Source organism: Equus przewalskii, chromosome 2, assembly GCF_037783145.1.
Source record: "Equus przewalskii isolate Varuska chromosome 2, EquPr2, whole genome shotgun sequence".
Classification (NCBI taxonomy): domain Eukaryota; kingdom Metazoa; phylum Chordata; class Mammalia; order Perissodactyla; family Equidae; genus Equus; species Equus przewalskii.
The window spans coordinates 66,703,634-66,717,341 of record NC_091832.1 but is presented as its reverse complement, the minus strand read 5'-3'; the positions used below and the strand labels follow the sequence as shown (position 1 = coordinate 66,717,341).

Below are 13,708 nucleotides of genomic sequence, written 5' to 3'. Positions count from 1 at the left end.
CAAAGAATTTATAATTTTCTAGAATATAATGATGGTATAAGTGACATGAGTAGTGTAAACAAGAATACTGGGAGTTCAGAGAAGACAGTGCAGAAAAGTGACTGGGCTGATCTTAAAAGATAGAATGTGGCGAAAGAGAATAAGTAATGTAACTAAAGGTATAAACATGGGAAAAGACCAGGAAGGGAAAGCCCTCACCAACTTTAGATCTTTATTGAAAGTCCCCATCTTGGTGGAGCCTTCCTTGCCACAGTACTTAAAATTACATCTCACTGCATTCCCATCCCTTCCTATGCCCGTACCCTGCCCTGTTTTCTCATTTTACTCACCACCATATCAGGTATTTATTTATCTTGTCTGTTGTTTATGTCCTCAAAAGAATGTAAACTCCGCAAGGGCAAGGGCATGCGTGTATTTTCTTTACTGCTGTATTCCTACTACCTAGTGGAGTGTGCACCAGTGAGTATGTTCAACTCTCTGACTTGGGGTCATAGGATGTGAAAGTGCAGGAAGTTCTGGCAGATGGAGCTAGAAAATCAGGTTGGAAATCTTGAAAGCCTCTAAATAGCAGATTTTTAATTTACAGAGTAGAGACTCATATATCATCTAAGTTTTGTTAACGGGAAAGGTATGTTATAGGAAAATTAATCTGACATAGTTGAAGTCCAATAGATGTCCAAGGGAAGACAAGATAAGAATCTATTGTGGTAGTCTGGGAACTAGGTGAAGAAAGCCTACACTAGGTGTTAGTTATAGAAATAAATAAGAAAGGACGGCAAACATTCCAGCAGAGTTACCTAAACATGACTGTTTCAACATCAATAAAAGGCTGGAAAAACATATTATAGTCACAGAAAGGAACACTAGGCAGCCATCCAAGAGACTTAAGTAAATGTATATATTCTAAATGTATTGACAGGCACTCACTGCAAAGAGTACATATAGTGCGATTCCATTGTATAAATATGTACACAAATGTATATGTTAATATGTTAAATTTATCTGAAAATACACACCAGACTAACTTGTGCAAAATGGCATTAGGGAAGATACCCACTGGTGTTTACTATTATATTGCACAATTCTGTGCTATTTGGTTACTTTTCTATAAGCATTTATTATTTTATATTAAAATATTTTTAAATAGATAATTTAAATAGCTAGAGTTAAATATGTTTCATCAAAGAAGTATCAAGAATATACTTCCAACCGTCACAGTCATTGTAAATGTCACCTAAAATATCTTGTCATGAAATGCATAAGCATTAAAATGTGAGTACAGTTTTCTATTTTGACTAAAAATGTGATAAGTTGACAGTTAATTCAAAAGCAGTAATGAGGCAAATGCATTCGGGAGGGCGTGACCCAAAGACAGAGACCCTCTTATTCAAGAAGGAAGCCACTGCCGTGTTCTAATTTATCAAAGAGTCAGGCAGCACCTCCTAATTAATGAGTAACGAAGACATTAATAATCCACGCTGTGTAGTCTCCTGGGGAAGGGTTAAAGTTTAAAACTATGCATGTTTTACACGCACACACATTTATTTCATAGTTTATCAACCGTTTAAAAGTATGATTGTGATGGCCAAAGTGATAAAAATGAAACTGCGTCTGGCATTAAAAACATATTGGTTTGAAGAAAGCTTTTCATAGTAGTTTTTTTTAAAAAACGATTTTCTGAAAAAACAGTCCAAGTAAAAATGTTTTGAACCATTCACTATTTCAAAATAAGATTTTGTATGTTATTGTTTAAAAATAAAGAACATCATTCTGTGAAGCAATTGTGGATACTACTTACATCTTAACTTTATTATTATTTTCTAACTCAGGTGCCAGTTCAACAGATTCTGACAGTGAAAGTTTAGCTTTCAAATCAAAACCTGGAGCTATGCCACAGTAAGTGCCTATGATTCCATCAATTTAGCAAAGAATGTCAACAGAATTGTTGGAGTATGAAGCCATGAGTGTTGAGCATTAAAGAAAAAGGTCAACTAATGTCAATCAAAGATCAAATACTTGAACTTGGAACACAGTTTTTAACTTATGAATTTGAACTTTGAAGTCTAATATATACAATGTTAGTTTCAAAGACAACTAACAGGTTATAAATGTCTTAAAAGAACAGAAGTGTTCTGAGAAAATTAGTTAAATCATTACTGAAATGTAAATGGGGACCAATTTCTACATACAAATTGGAAAATATCTAATTAGGCCAGAAATGGGTTTCCATTTGGATAAAGTCTATTTCCAGTTAGATTTCGTCATGAAAATCTTAAAATTTAGTTCTTACTACAAATCCGTAAAAACCCATATGGATTATTAGTAAAATATTACAATCTTAATTATTTTGCAAGAATAAAATCTACCAGAATTTTGTAGAAAACTCCATGAATATTGAGAATGTGCTAATAAAGTCCTTTGATCTGCTAGTGTATACATAACAATTATATCCATTCAGCATCAAATAATCACCAAATGTTAATACTAAAGGGACCTTAACCAAATCATATACGTACTCTGTCACCAGTTATTTCAGATAAGGATCTCCAGTTTAGTGAAGTTACATGACTCTCTTGCAATTACACAGCCAGCAACTTAGCAAAACTGGGCCTAGAAACCAGGTCTTCTTATGCTTTCTCTAAGCCTCACTAACTTTTGTGCACTAAGAAAAGAAAAAAAATTCCAAGACACTCTCAACTTAACCAAATTAGAAACCAGAACAAAGAACAGCTGCTCGACTTAAAATAGACAACCAAAACTTTGAATTAAATATAGAACCCTAACCCTAAAGATTTCAAATATCTGCTTACTGCTAGAGATTGGACTTTTTCCAGGTATTTTCTTTCCTCTCAGAATTTTCAAGTTCAATACTTTCGGTTCTCTGATAATTGCTGAGTTACAGACAGCTACTTTTCTATTACCCATGTGTTTATTTGCTGACGTCTATAAGCTCCATTCTCTGCATATACTGACTACAGCTATTCTAACTGTGCATCCTGGGTTCCCATTTCTGAAACACCTACAGTTGGAGTGGATTGAGTATACAAAAAGAAACTAGGCTATTCTGTGGAAATGTTTCAAAGAATAATTCCTGCTTCAAAAAAATTCTGACTGAACTATTGGCTTCCTATTTTCCAGAGCTCAAAAGAAAACAACTTCCGTTTCCTTGACGATAGGAGCATCATCTCCGAAGACAGGAGTGACCACAGCTGTGATTCAACCATTATCTATCCCTGTTCAACAGGTAAGTGTGCCTGGGACGAGAGCCCAGAAGGAGTCAAACTCCTTAGCAAATTTCTCAGTTTAAAGACTATAGCTTTGATTCTAACTAGTACACTCCCTTGAAATATTTTCTAAGTGAAAACACAACTAGAAGAAAAGAAAATGGTGGGTAAAGTTCTTTCTTTTAATCCATTAAAAACAATCTTTAATGAAAGCCATACCACCGATGAGTCAACGTCTGTGTTTCCATTGGGAACTTCTCTAACAGCGAATAATCTGATAAAATGGTATCTGTTTTAGCTGTGACCATTTCATTATTCCCCCACATGTGTGCCCTCTTCCATTTAGCCAAATTCATTAGCTCATTTAAAACAAATTAGAAGACAAGAAAAGTCCACATACCGATAAAATTTTTCCCCATCCTCTAAGAGCTGAACAGATAATAAGAAAAAAACAATTAAAATACCTTGACTTCACCGTGCATTTTCATCCTGTTTTTCTTTCATTGTAAGACTGCTTTATCCAAGGAAGAACAACACTACAAACTACGGGAAAGTAATTGTAGTGAGTTTACTTTGTAGACACAAACATGAAGTTTAAAAAAAAAAAGTGAAAAATATTAAAATCTAAATGTCTCTAGATCTAACATATGTAACTTTGCGTTTGTGCTATGATGAGTATCTTTAAATACAACACTCCCAGAAGGCTGCCCCCGACTCTTGATATGTAACCTCATTTCTAATTTATAAGTCTGTTTAATGAGCTTCATCATGCCCTCCAGCAGCCTTTCCTGTAATCCGTTGAGCACTCATAGGTGTTTTAGTAATTATAGTGTGTGATGTATACTCTGTGATGTGTGGAATATGCAAACAGTAGAGGAAAGACATTTTAGTTCATAAAACTTTTCAAGTTTCAAGTGTTGAACCAGTACAAGTTCCTTGGAGATGGCATAGATAGTGGATATTTCCTTTAAACCCCTAGGGTAGAATTTATAGAAATATTCCTGATTACATCAGTGGATTTTTTTGGTGTTTGATATTTAAGTATTGATAGGTATTTAATGAATGCAAAGCACTGTGCTAAGCATTTCATGGCAGAAAAAAAAAATGTCCCCAGCTCCATTCCCAAACAGTTTATACACTGTACACAGGAAACAGGAAATAGACGAGTGAAACACTTGTTGAATATGATGGAATACATTAAGGTGTAACATAGAAGGCTGACAGCAGAAAGACACATGCATCTCATGTGCAAACACCATACTAATGTAAACAGTACATTCTTAAATGGTTTAAATTCTATAGGAACACTGAATGGAAGGTTATGTATCCGCTTTTATAGTTGGGAGAAGGAAGTGCTCAGAGAAACTCCATTGCTTTATTTTTATTAGCAATGTGACATAAAGGTTAATGCCCTGGAGCCAGACTGCCTGAGTTTGAATCCCAGCTTAGCGTTACTAACTAAGGGACCTCGAGCAAGTGATGTAACTTCTCTGTGTCTGGTTTTTTCATCTGTAAAATGAAGATAACAATACCATCTGTCTCACAGGATTGTCATGAGGACTCAGTGTGTTAATCTTCCTTTGACACTTGGAACAGTGGCTGGCACAGAGTAAATACTATATAGGAGAACATATATTCTTTTGACATAGAAAGACAGAGAAAAGTGAGACCAAGCCTTCTTATTCGCAAGCCCGTAAAAAGTCTTACAGAGATAACGAGGAAGGCCTGTACAACTCTGCCAGCGTTCTCTATGACGTCCTGTGGCGTATTTAGACACGTAATATCAGATCACCATCATCTTGGGTTAAGAAGCTAACACTTGCTTATATAGAATTGAGTAAACCCAGAGCGTTTGAAAATAAATGATTGTACACAAGGAAATATTTTCCATTCACTGCTTTAAAATTTTTATATTTCCCCAGAGATGAGTGCCATTCAGTAAGTGTTTTAGCACCTTTGCTTTTTTGCACAAGAAAAAAATAATCTGTCCCTTTTTTCCACATTTCCCATAATCCCTATATCAAAAAGAGGAAAAGTTAAAAATAAGATAGGGAGATGTTGGATAATTTACTTTACCCTCCACTGCCAGTTACTTGTGCCTTTTATTCAGTGAATCCAGACTATATTTAAAAATAAAATATAATGTCTGTGAGAGCTTTTAAAAAGACCCCTCTGGAAGTCCCACACACAGAAATCCATTTGGAAATAGCATTTAAAAGCTCATGGATCCCTAAGGAGTCAGGGAACTTTTACCTTGAATATCTTTTTGAATAGAGAAGAGTAACAGATGTGAGATGAAGTCGTTGAACAATGTCTGTGCTGTAAGACTAGACGAGCAGAGTGATATATGGCGATGCTCTCATTCACTCGTTCCATTCATGTGGAGTGATCCCAATAATGAAAAGCTCCTAAAGCCCGTCTTTTCAGCAATTTATATATGTAGAATTTGATCCATGTGTCTTTGCTTTTTCAGGTTCACAGTCCAACTTCGTATCTCTGCCGACCTGATGGAACCCCTTCTGCCTACTTTCCTCCTGTTTTTACAAAGGTCTGACATCTGCAAGTCTCATTCTCTGTGTTTACTTTGGTCCCTAAATTCCATTCACATGTGGCTTTGTGTAGCAGTCTTAAAAATGAATGTATCAGCAGTCTGATTATCATGGTTATCTTTGGGGCTAAATAGATATTTATTGAGCAACTGCCGTGTGACTATAATCTTGTGAAGGGTCTGAGAAGTGTGGGTGTGGTCATTGACCTGAGAGAGCTTAAAATAGAGTGGGAAAGCCAAGACAGGTAGAAAAAATAAGACAAAATGCTGTGGAGGAAATTGCTTGGGAAAACCAGCAAGTTTTATAGACATTCAAAAAAACATTGAATAATTTTCAGTTTGTTCTAAGTTGCTGTTTTACATGGCCAAGCTGAATGACACCTATTTCATTGGTCAAAGGCACAACTCAGAAATGGTTCCACTTAGCATTTCTTCTCCTTTTCCCCTGCTTTAGTTTTTGAGAAAGTTATCAAACTCTGTTGAATGACATTTAAAAAGGCACAAATAAATGGAGAGAGAGAGCATGCCTGTGGACTGACAGACTGTAAAGAAGTAGTGACTCCCAGATTAATCTAGAAATTTAATGCAAATTTAGCTAAAATTCCAACAGGTTCCCTGTATTTGTTTATTTGTTTGATATAGAACTTGGCAATTTGATTCTAAAAGTTGCATGGAAGGAAAAATGGCCAAGAAGAAGCAGGGCCCTCCTGAAGAAGAAAAGCAAGGTGGTGTTAGGGAAGGCATGGGATTGTCCTCTGAGATATCAAGGTTTAGTAATTGGGTAGTATGGTACTGGCACAAGGCTAGACAAATTGGTGAGTAATCAGAATAGTGTCCCAAAAGACACTCCAATAACTATAGAAACCTTCAGGTCACTGGGTAAAGAGTGAATTCTTCAGCAGAGGTGAAAAAATATTAAGCTGAACTCCTGCCTCATGCTTTTCACAAAAATCAGTTCCAAGTAAACTAAAGACAAATGTGAAAAGCAAATCTATAAAACTTATGTGGAGCAGTAGAGAAAAGCATCTTGTGTGACCTCATGTAGGGAATGATTTTTTTCTCCTAAGCCAGCCTGTTTCCAACTTTATTCAAGATCTTTCACAGAGTATTGACTGTAGGACACGGGCAACAGATGATAATAGTTGACAGCAACTTTGAAAGTCCCCTCCTGGATAGACTACTGAAAAAAGAAAAAGTCATGGAAAAACTTACCCGAAACAATGTCACTGTAGTAGCCAAGGAAGTCATCTTTTGACGCTTAGAACAGGAAATGTTAACAGAGATTGGACACTTCAAATTTATATGTAGTTGTAGAGCTTTTCTTGAGCAGCTTTGCGAGATCATCACCAGAAAGCCTGTTACCTAATGTATTATTGCCTGAGACCCAGTTGATTTTGGGGGTGCTAGGGCCCAGCATGCCCCTTGGTTTTAGCAAATAAAGTCCGTGCTGGTGGCATCAGGAAGGAAAAGAGGAGGTGAAATTTTGCTTTTCCTCCCAAAGGGCTTCACTGCAGTGGTCTAGCAGGTGGAAGTGTTAGGGAATTTCTCCTGGGCACCAAGAGAAATCCTCAAAAACTAGACACAAAACCCATTGCAATCCAGCTCTTGAGACACTGACATTCTCTTAGTCATATTTCCCCTTCCCCAAAAGAAAACTATGAAGTGTTCTGTGTGCTAACCACACAGCTTGATAAAAAGAAAAGTAAAACAAAACTCTACGTTTCTATAAAGATTGATTTAAAAAAATCTCCAACTGTAGAGTGATTGGAAGCACAGAGCACGCCTCACCAGACATCTCCATCACCTTCCACTCTCTGTGTCTGGACTGTGGAGCATCTTTGTTTTCTGCAGAGTTGTTTCCTTCCTTGCCTGCGGTCGCTTTCCCCTTTTTCCCTTTGGGCTGCTTCTCTCCCTCCTTTTCAGCATCCTTTTTGGTCCTGGGCTCTGGTTTTGGAGAAGCAGGTTTAGAACGTAAATCTGCCAGTCTCCTCTCTAACGCTTTGTCACCCTTAGCATCTTCTTTGGCTGTTGTCTTGGTCATGATGATGATGACAGTGGATGGCAGGTGGATTTTGCCAGTCTAAGAGGTGCCTTCATCTGTTTCCTCGAGCTACCCTGGAGAAGATTTCCAGGTTTCACAGCTGGTCAGAGGCAGAGCCAGCACTTCTGCCTTTGAGCCCCTGGGCTTAGCTGGGGCAGTGGAGCTGGTATGAACTGTGGGAAACATCTGAGGCCAGAACAACTAGCCTCATGTGGCATTTCCTCCCAAATAGTTAGACTCCTCCAAGGAATCACGGTATCAAGTGGACTTGATATATGGCAAAAGATGCCCTTATATGGACCCTAAAATACCCAGGGGTCCCAAATTCCACCCTGAGTGGGTGATCCAGATTGCCAGTGCAGCCTCTGAAGGGTAGCTTTTAGTCTCTTTCAGGGCTCCCCGTTATGTTCCTGTAGGTTCTCTGAATGGCTGTGTTGAGCTGTGGCTTTTGCCAAAATTAAAAAGTTTGCTCCAGAAAGAGCCAAATTGTAATCCTAGAATAACTATGGAGTTTTGACTGCTTAGGGTCCTTGGCATCTACCCATTACCTGCATCTCTAACTTTCCAATGTTTGAACAAAATGCATAATCCTGGGAATAAATCAGAGTCTTCTTTGGTGCCTGAAAACTCAAAACATGAAAAATATTTGTGTACCATTTGTAATCTATCATGAATGGTTCCCTAGGCAAGCTTGGAAGTATTTAATAATCTGCGCAAGCCGGACCCCCTGAGTGACACTTTTCCTGCTATGATCCATTAAATTACTTCCCTGGACCCAGTGACAAAGTAAAAAAGTCCATTTAAAACCAGAGATTTCCTACATTTAAAAATAAGGGAGGAGAAACACTGCGATCAGAAGTAGTTAATAATCTTGGCCTTTTCACTTAAAAAAAAAAAATTCTTGTTAACTCTGAAAATTCTTATCAAATCTTTCTCAGACTTCATGTTGGACTTTTCTAGCTCTTCTGCCACCGTCATCAACTTTTAGAATTCCCATAGATCTTTAGCATACTGACCACAGGCCATTTGCAACAGGTTTTGCTTTTCTCAGGACGTTATTTGTCATCTCTTCAGATGACCTTAAAAAACAAAAACAAAACCAAAAAAACACTTCTTAATGTGAATTTGTTTGCTTTTGGTTGATGTGTAGGTAAATTACTTTATCATATTTGAATTATTTTAAGAGTTCTCCATGCCCTATATAAGACCTAATACCCTATAGTCAGAAGTTTAAAGAGTCAAAAAGTTTAAGTTGGCCCCATTGCTAAGTAATCCTGGAGGAGGAAAGTAGAGAGAGGACATATGTAAGGGAACTATTAATCTTTTGATATTTAATAACAAGTATAAAAGCTTCACCTCTTTGCATCTATGAAGCCAAGTTAATTTCTACTCTGTTGGATTGTAAAAGTTTATTGGTCTGGAGTTGAATGGGCTGGGGGTCCGCATGGGTAATAGCAAGGGAGGGGGAAATGGAGATCAAGAAGGGAGAAGTCCTGTGTGTTTTATTATTTTACTCAGAACCTCAAAATTAGAAAATACCAAAACTGCTTATCTTCATAAACCTGACATAGGAAACGAGTTGGGCAGAGGTAGTGGGGAAGTACATGAAAAGGTTAGAGCACGTGAAAACAAATGTATGTCTTTTTTCTCTTCCTGTCTGGTTTTCATAGGAATCTACATTCATCTGGAGTGTAATTGTTTTAAGAAGTTTGCATTCCACTAGCTTACTCTTAAATGTAAAGAAAGGTAACCATTGTTACCATGAAATTCCATAAATATGAAGGAGTCAGTAAATTTGCAGACAGGCTAAAAATTTCTGCAGGGCTTACGGTAAACCTTACTAATTTCATTGCATGGAGATTATGAAAAGCTGGTGATCAATGAGGTTAAAGGTGTTTACCCTTGCCAGAGTTGGTGGTAATTATTTTATGTTGCAAGTTTTGTGTGTTTTCTCTAGGGTGTGGAAGTTTATTCTGTGTTGTGAAATTGTTTAAGAATGTGCTGAAGTCTGATGAGGAGTGTTTTCCTTGAATTTCAGGAACTACAAAACATAGCCACATCAGAGGGCCAGGTGGTGGTTCTGGAGTGCCGGGTCCGAGGAGCACCCCCTTTGCAGGTCAAGTGGTTCCGACAAGGGAGTGAAATCCAGGACTCTCCAGATTTCAGAATTCTACAGAAAAGTAAGGAGAGGTGCCCATTCTCCCAAATCCCACCATTTTCTTCTCTCAAGCTGTATAAAAACCAAGAAGGGTTTAGTCATTCAGATGAGTTGATTTCTATTTTCAACCAATCAAAGAGTGATGAGACGAGATAACGTGCACATGTGTGGGGTCCAGTAAATTAAAGCTGTGGTGTCGCTTGTGGACCCCTTTGAAACTCTGATGAAAGGTATATATTCTTTCTTCAGAAAAAATGGACATATATGTTTGAATTCAAAGTTGGGCGTGTAATTTTAGGAGTTTTACAAGCCTCCTAAAAGCCCATCTATGAACCGTAGTTTAAAAACCTTCCTCGTGTAAGCTGTTCCTGGAATTCCAGTGTCTGTATTTATAGAAATATAGATGGACTGCTATCACTTTCTCTCTTTGTATTATGGAGTTTGTCTGTAAGATTTCTGCAGACGTGTCCTAGACAAGGTAAGAGGAAAGGCTAGATAAGATTTATTATTAATGGAACCCCATTCTAATACTCTGTTTTGATTTATTTATTTTTTTTCATGTGGCAAACAGAACCTAGATCTACAGCTGAACCTGGTAAGAAGCTTTTTCTTTTTTTCCTTTGGTAATGTATCTTTTGGGTTTCAATAGCTCTTTGTTTCTGTTTTAAAACCACAAGCAGAACAATGTTTTTGCAGTTCCCTGGAAATGTGAAACCCCCTTAAAGACAATATCTTCTTTATCATGGGGTCTGTACACTGCATTTTACATCCACTTCTTTATTAGTAAAACATTAGGTTCCATTCAGACAAGAGGGTCAAGCTCAGTGACTTAAGGCTTTGTAAAATATAATCTTTTATACTCAGAAAGCAAACTAAGCTAATGATCAAAAAACATCCTCTTAAAATTCCAGTAGAAAAGAACAATCTGTTGCATACTTCCACTGACCAAAACCCACTAACAACCAGACTCTCCAGCTTAGAAATGTGTCTCACATGAGAGCAGCTCAAAGATGTAAGCAAAATTGACCACCAGGCATTTCTCATTTATGTGCCCCGAGCCTTAAACTTTTAGTATTCTACAAGCATGAAGAAAGTCATCTTGCCCTAGGATCTCTCTTAATTACCAGGTCATTTGACCTCATCAGAGTGCTATGTTATCCAGAAGCATCGGGTTCAACTGTTCTGCTGCCTCAGACTTCTTATATATTTTATGACTCCTCATGGACTAAACTGATGTTTGTTAAGAAAACAAAAATTTTTGTCTAGGTATTTCATAGTACGTCCTCCTTGAGACTACCTTCTTTTGAATTTTTCCCAACAGCTAATTCACTAGTTTCGCTTATTTCTTGTCAAAGGGGAGACAGATTTGTGCCTCTGTCGCAGCATCAAGCAGATCCTGCCATATTGTCCCTTAGGAGCCACGACCTTACTCTGTCCCTTCTTGGGGAACTTGCGGGTTCTCTGTGGGCTACTGCAGTCATATTACTGTGGTCAGTCCTGAACCTCTCACATCTGAGAACTGAGTCGTTAAAAGCAGAGTGTGATTCTTTTAGGATCCAAAGGTTAAGGGATGCTGAGTAGCATCCTTAGGGAACAACTGGAATTGATCCACTGCCTTCTTGTCATGAGTTACAACTAGAGCATGTCACCTCGCTCAGTGGGTTAGTCACCACATCAAATACTGTAGTCACTTTCCAAACTGTGGAAATACACATTTTCATATTTTGTCTGTGATATGTCTTTGTATAAAATTGCATAATGCTGGTTCCCTGGTACATGGGACTCTGAGACTCAATCTCCTGCATGAACTAGTATGGAAATCCTGTAGGGGATTAGGACACATCTTTTGCATTCACTGTTTTAAATACACTTAGGGAGAAGTAGGGACCAAATATCTCTTTTATCCACAAGAAAGTTTATGTGCACAAATCTGTGGAGGAGTTTATGTCTTTTGATGCTTTATGTACAAATAAAACTAAAATCTTGGGCCAAAAATTTTAAAAGCATTACTACTGGAATGAATTAAGACTGCTTTTGATGTTGCATTCTGGATTCTGAGTGAATTCATACAACTCTTTTTCATCATGTTGTTATCATCTACGTAGGTGGCGATGATTTATTAAATGTCTCCTGTGATCTGTGTTGGAAAATCATAAACTAGCCATCGTCTGAAAATTCAAAACACTGGTTAGAAATGGCATAGTTTAGTTTTTGAGTGTGTACCTGTTTGAAAATTTAAAACACTCCATGTACTGGCCAAAAAAGAATAAATTTAGGTGAGAAGGGGCAATAGAAACATCTTCTGCCCCTGCCCTTACCCCTCACACCACATACACTCCTGTTTCAGTTATGGTTTGCTGTTTTGTTTCTAGAATATAATTTTGATCACGCATTATTTAATAAAATTACACCTCAGCAGCTTCATGGAATAATCTGACCTCTAGAACTTACTTAAATGCCTTTGGTTTAGCGTGGCCAAATCAGGAAGAAAAGAGCAAAACAGGAAGGCCTTCCTTTGAAACCGCATATCCTAGCAACGTATAAAAAGTTTCTTCTCTCTGTGTTCGCTGACTTGTCTTATTTTTCTTTTTCCCTTCAGTTAGATCTGAAAGCATTTAAGAAAAAAGGCTCCTCCATTCCAACCACAATAATAGCATTTGCTGAAAACTAATATTTCATGGCAGAGAAATATTTCAAGCAAACCTGTCAATACAAGGAGAAAAACATATATAGTCAGGAGCTATTAAAACACAATTAGATTTCCCTGGCCTCTGATAATTTCTCTACAGTTATGTTTACCATGACACTCCTGGAATTGCTCCTTTCTCTTTTTGTAGTGGAGCATGAAAATGCTCTGCTTCAGGAAACCTGCAGTTGTCATGTAGCATTAAATAAAATCCATGATCGTATTTTTTAAACAAAAATGACTTTAAACACATGAATGACTATTCAAGTGACTGCTTATGTGAGTTGTTATGAATAAGAACTTCAGAACAAGCAAATGTTAAAACATATTTGTGCTTAAACAATGTTTTGGCATGCTTCACAAAACTAGGTATGACTATGATTCTTTTACTAGTAGCCAAATGTCTTTTTTACATTGACCTTGAAGTTGACCGTTGACGTTGTCAAGGAAAAAACAAAATATATATTGAACAGTTTACTTTCCTTAAATGACCTGATTGACCTTTGTATCCAACGAACACTGAACTATTCAACCATAGAGAATGTATGTAGGGACTGGCTTCCCTGTTAGCTGGTTTTTAGCCACTGTTTTAAGTGGAAAGGAGAAAAACAGACATGACAGTACATCTGAGGCAAGAGATAAATTTTATAGGACTATAATGTCAGTGATGTTTTCCAAATGCTAAAACATAAATAGCCTTTGAAATGCAGGAACACATTTAAGCATTTGGATTTTATTACCCTTTCTTCCTACTCTTTTCCCTTTCTCTGACACGTTCACTTGTTCTTTCCTCTGATGCATCCTGCTCTCATTCTCCCTCTCAATCTCTCTCTCCCTCCCTCCCCTTCCCCCCATCCCCCTCCCTCTGCCATCTCCCGCCTTCCCTCCCTCTCTTCCTCGCTTTCTTTATTTTCTTCCCTCATCCTTTTTATCTCTTTTTTTCCCCTTCTCTTCACTCTCCTTCTTTCTCTTATTCATGTGTAAGATGTTTTAAAGCTCTAGAAATAAAATTGAAAGTAACTAGTACCCAAATATGGTCCCATTAGAGATT

At 37.5% G+C, this 13,708-nt stretch overlaps 1 protein-coding gene across 9 annotated transcripts in view; it reads left to right on the top strand.

The window, feature by feature from the left end:
* The window catches only part of PALLD (palladin, cytoskeletal associated protein), a 382,662-nt gene that overhangs the window by 162,633 nt on the left and 206,321 nt on the right, over nt 1-13,708 (top strand). For all 9 annotated transcript variants that reach the window (XM_070611497.1, XM_070611499.1, XM_070611496.1 and 6 more), the window contains 5 exons: nt 1,830-1,896; nt 3,139-3,244; nt 5,698-5,772; nt 9,852-9,993; nt 10,543-10,566. In XM_070611497.1, the coding sequence (XP_070467598.1) occupies nt 1,830-1,896; nt 3,139-3,244; nt 5,698-5,772; nt 9,852-9,993; nt 10,543-10,566 (414 nt within the window). The remainder of the gene's footprint in view (nt 1-1,829; nt 1,897-3,138; nt 3,245-5,697; nt 5,773-9,851; nt 9,994-10,542; nt 10,567-13,708) is intronic.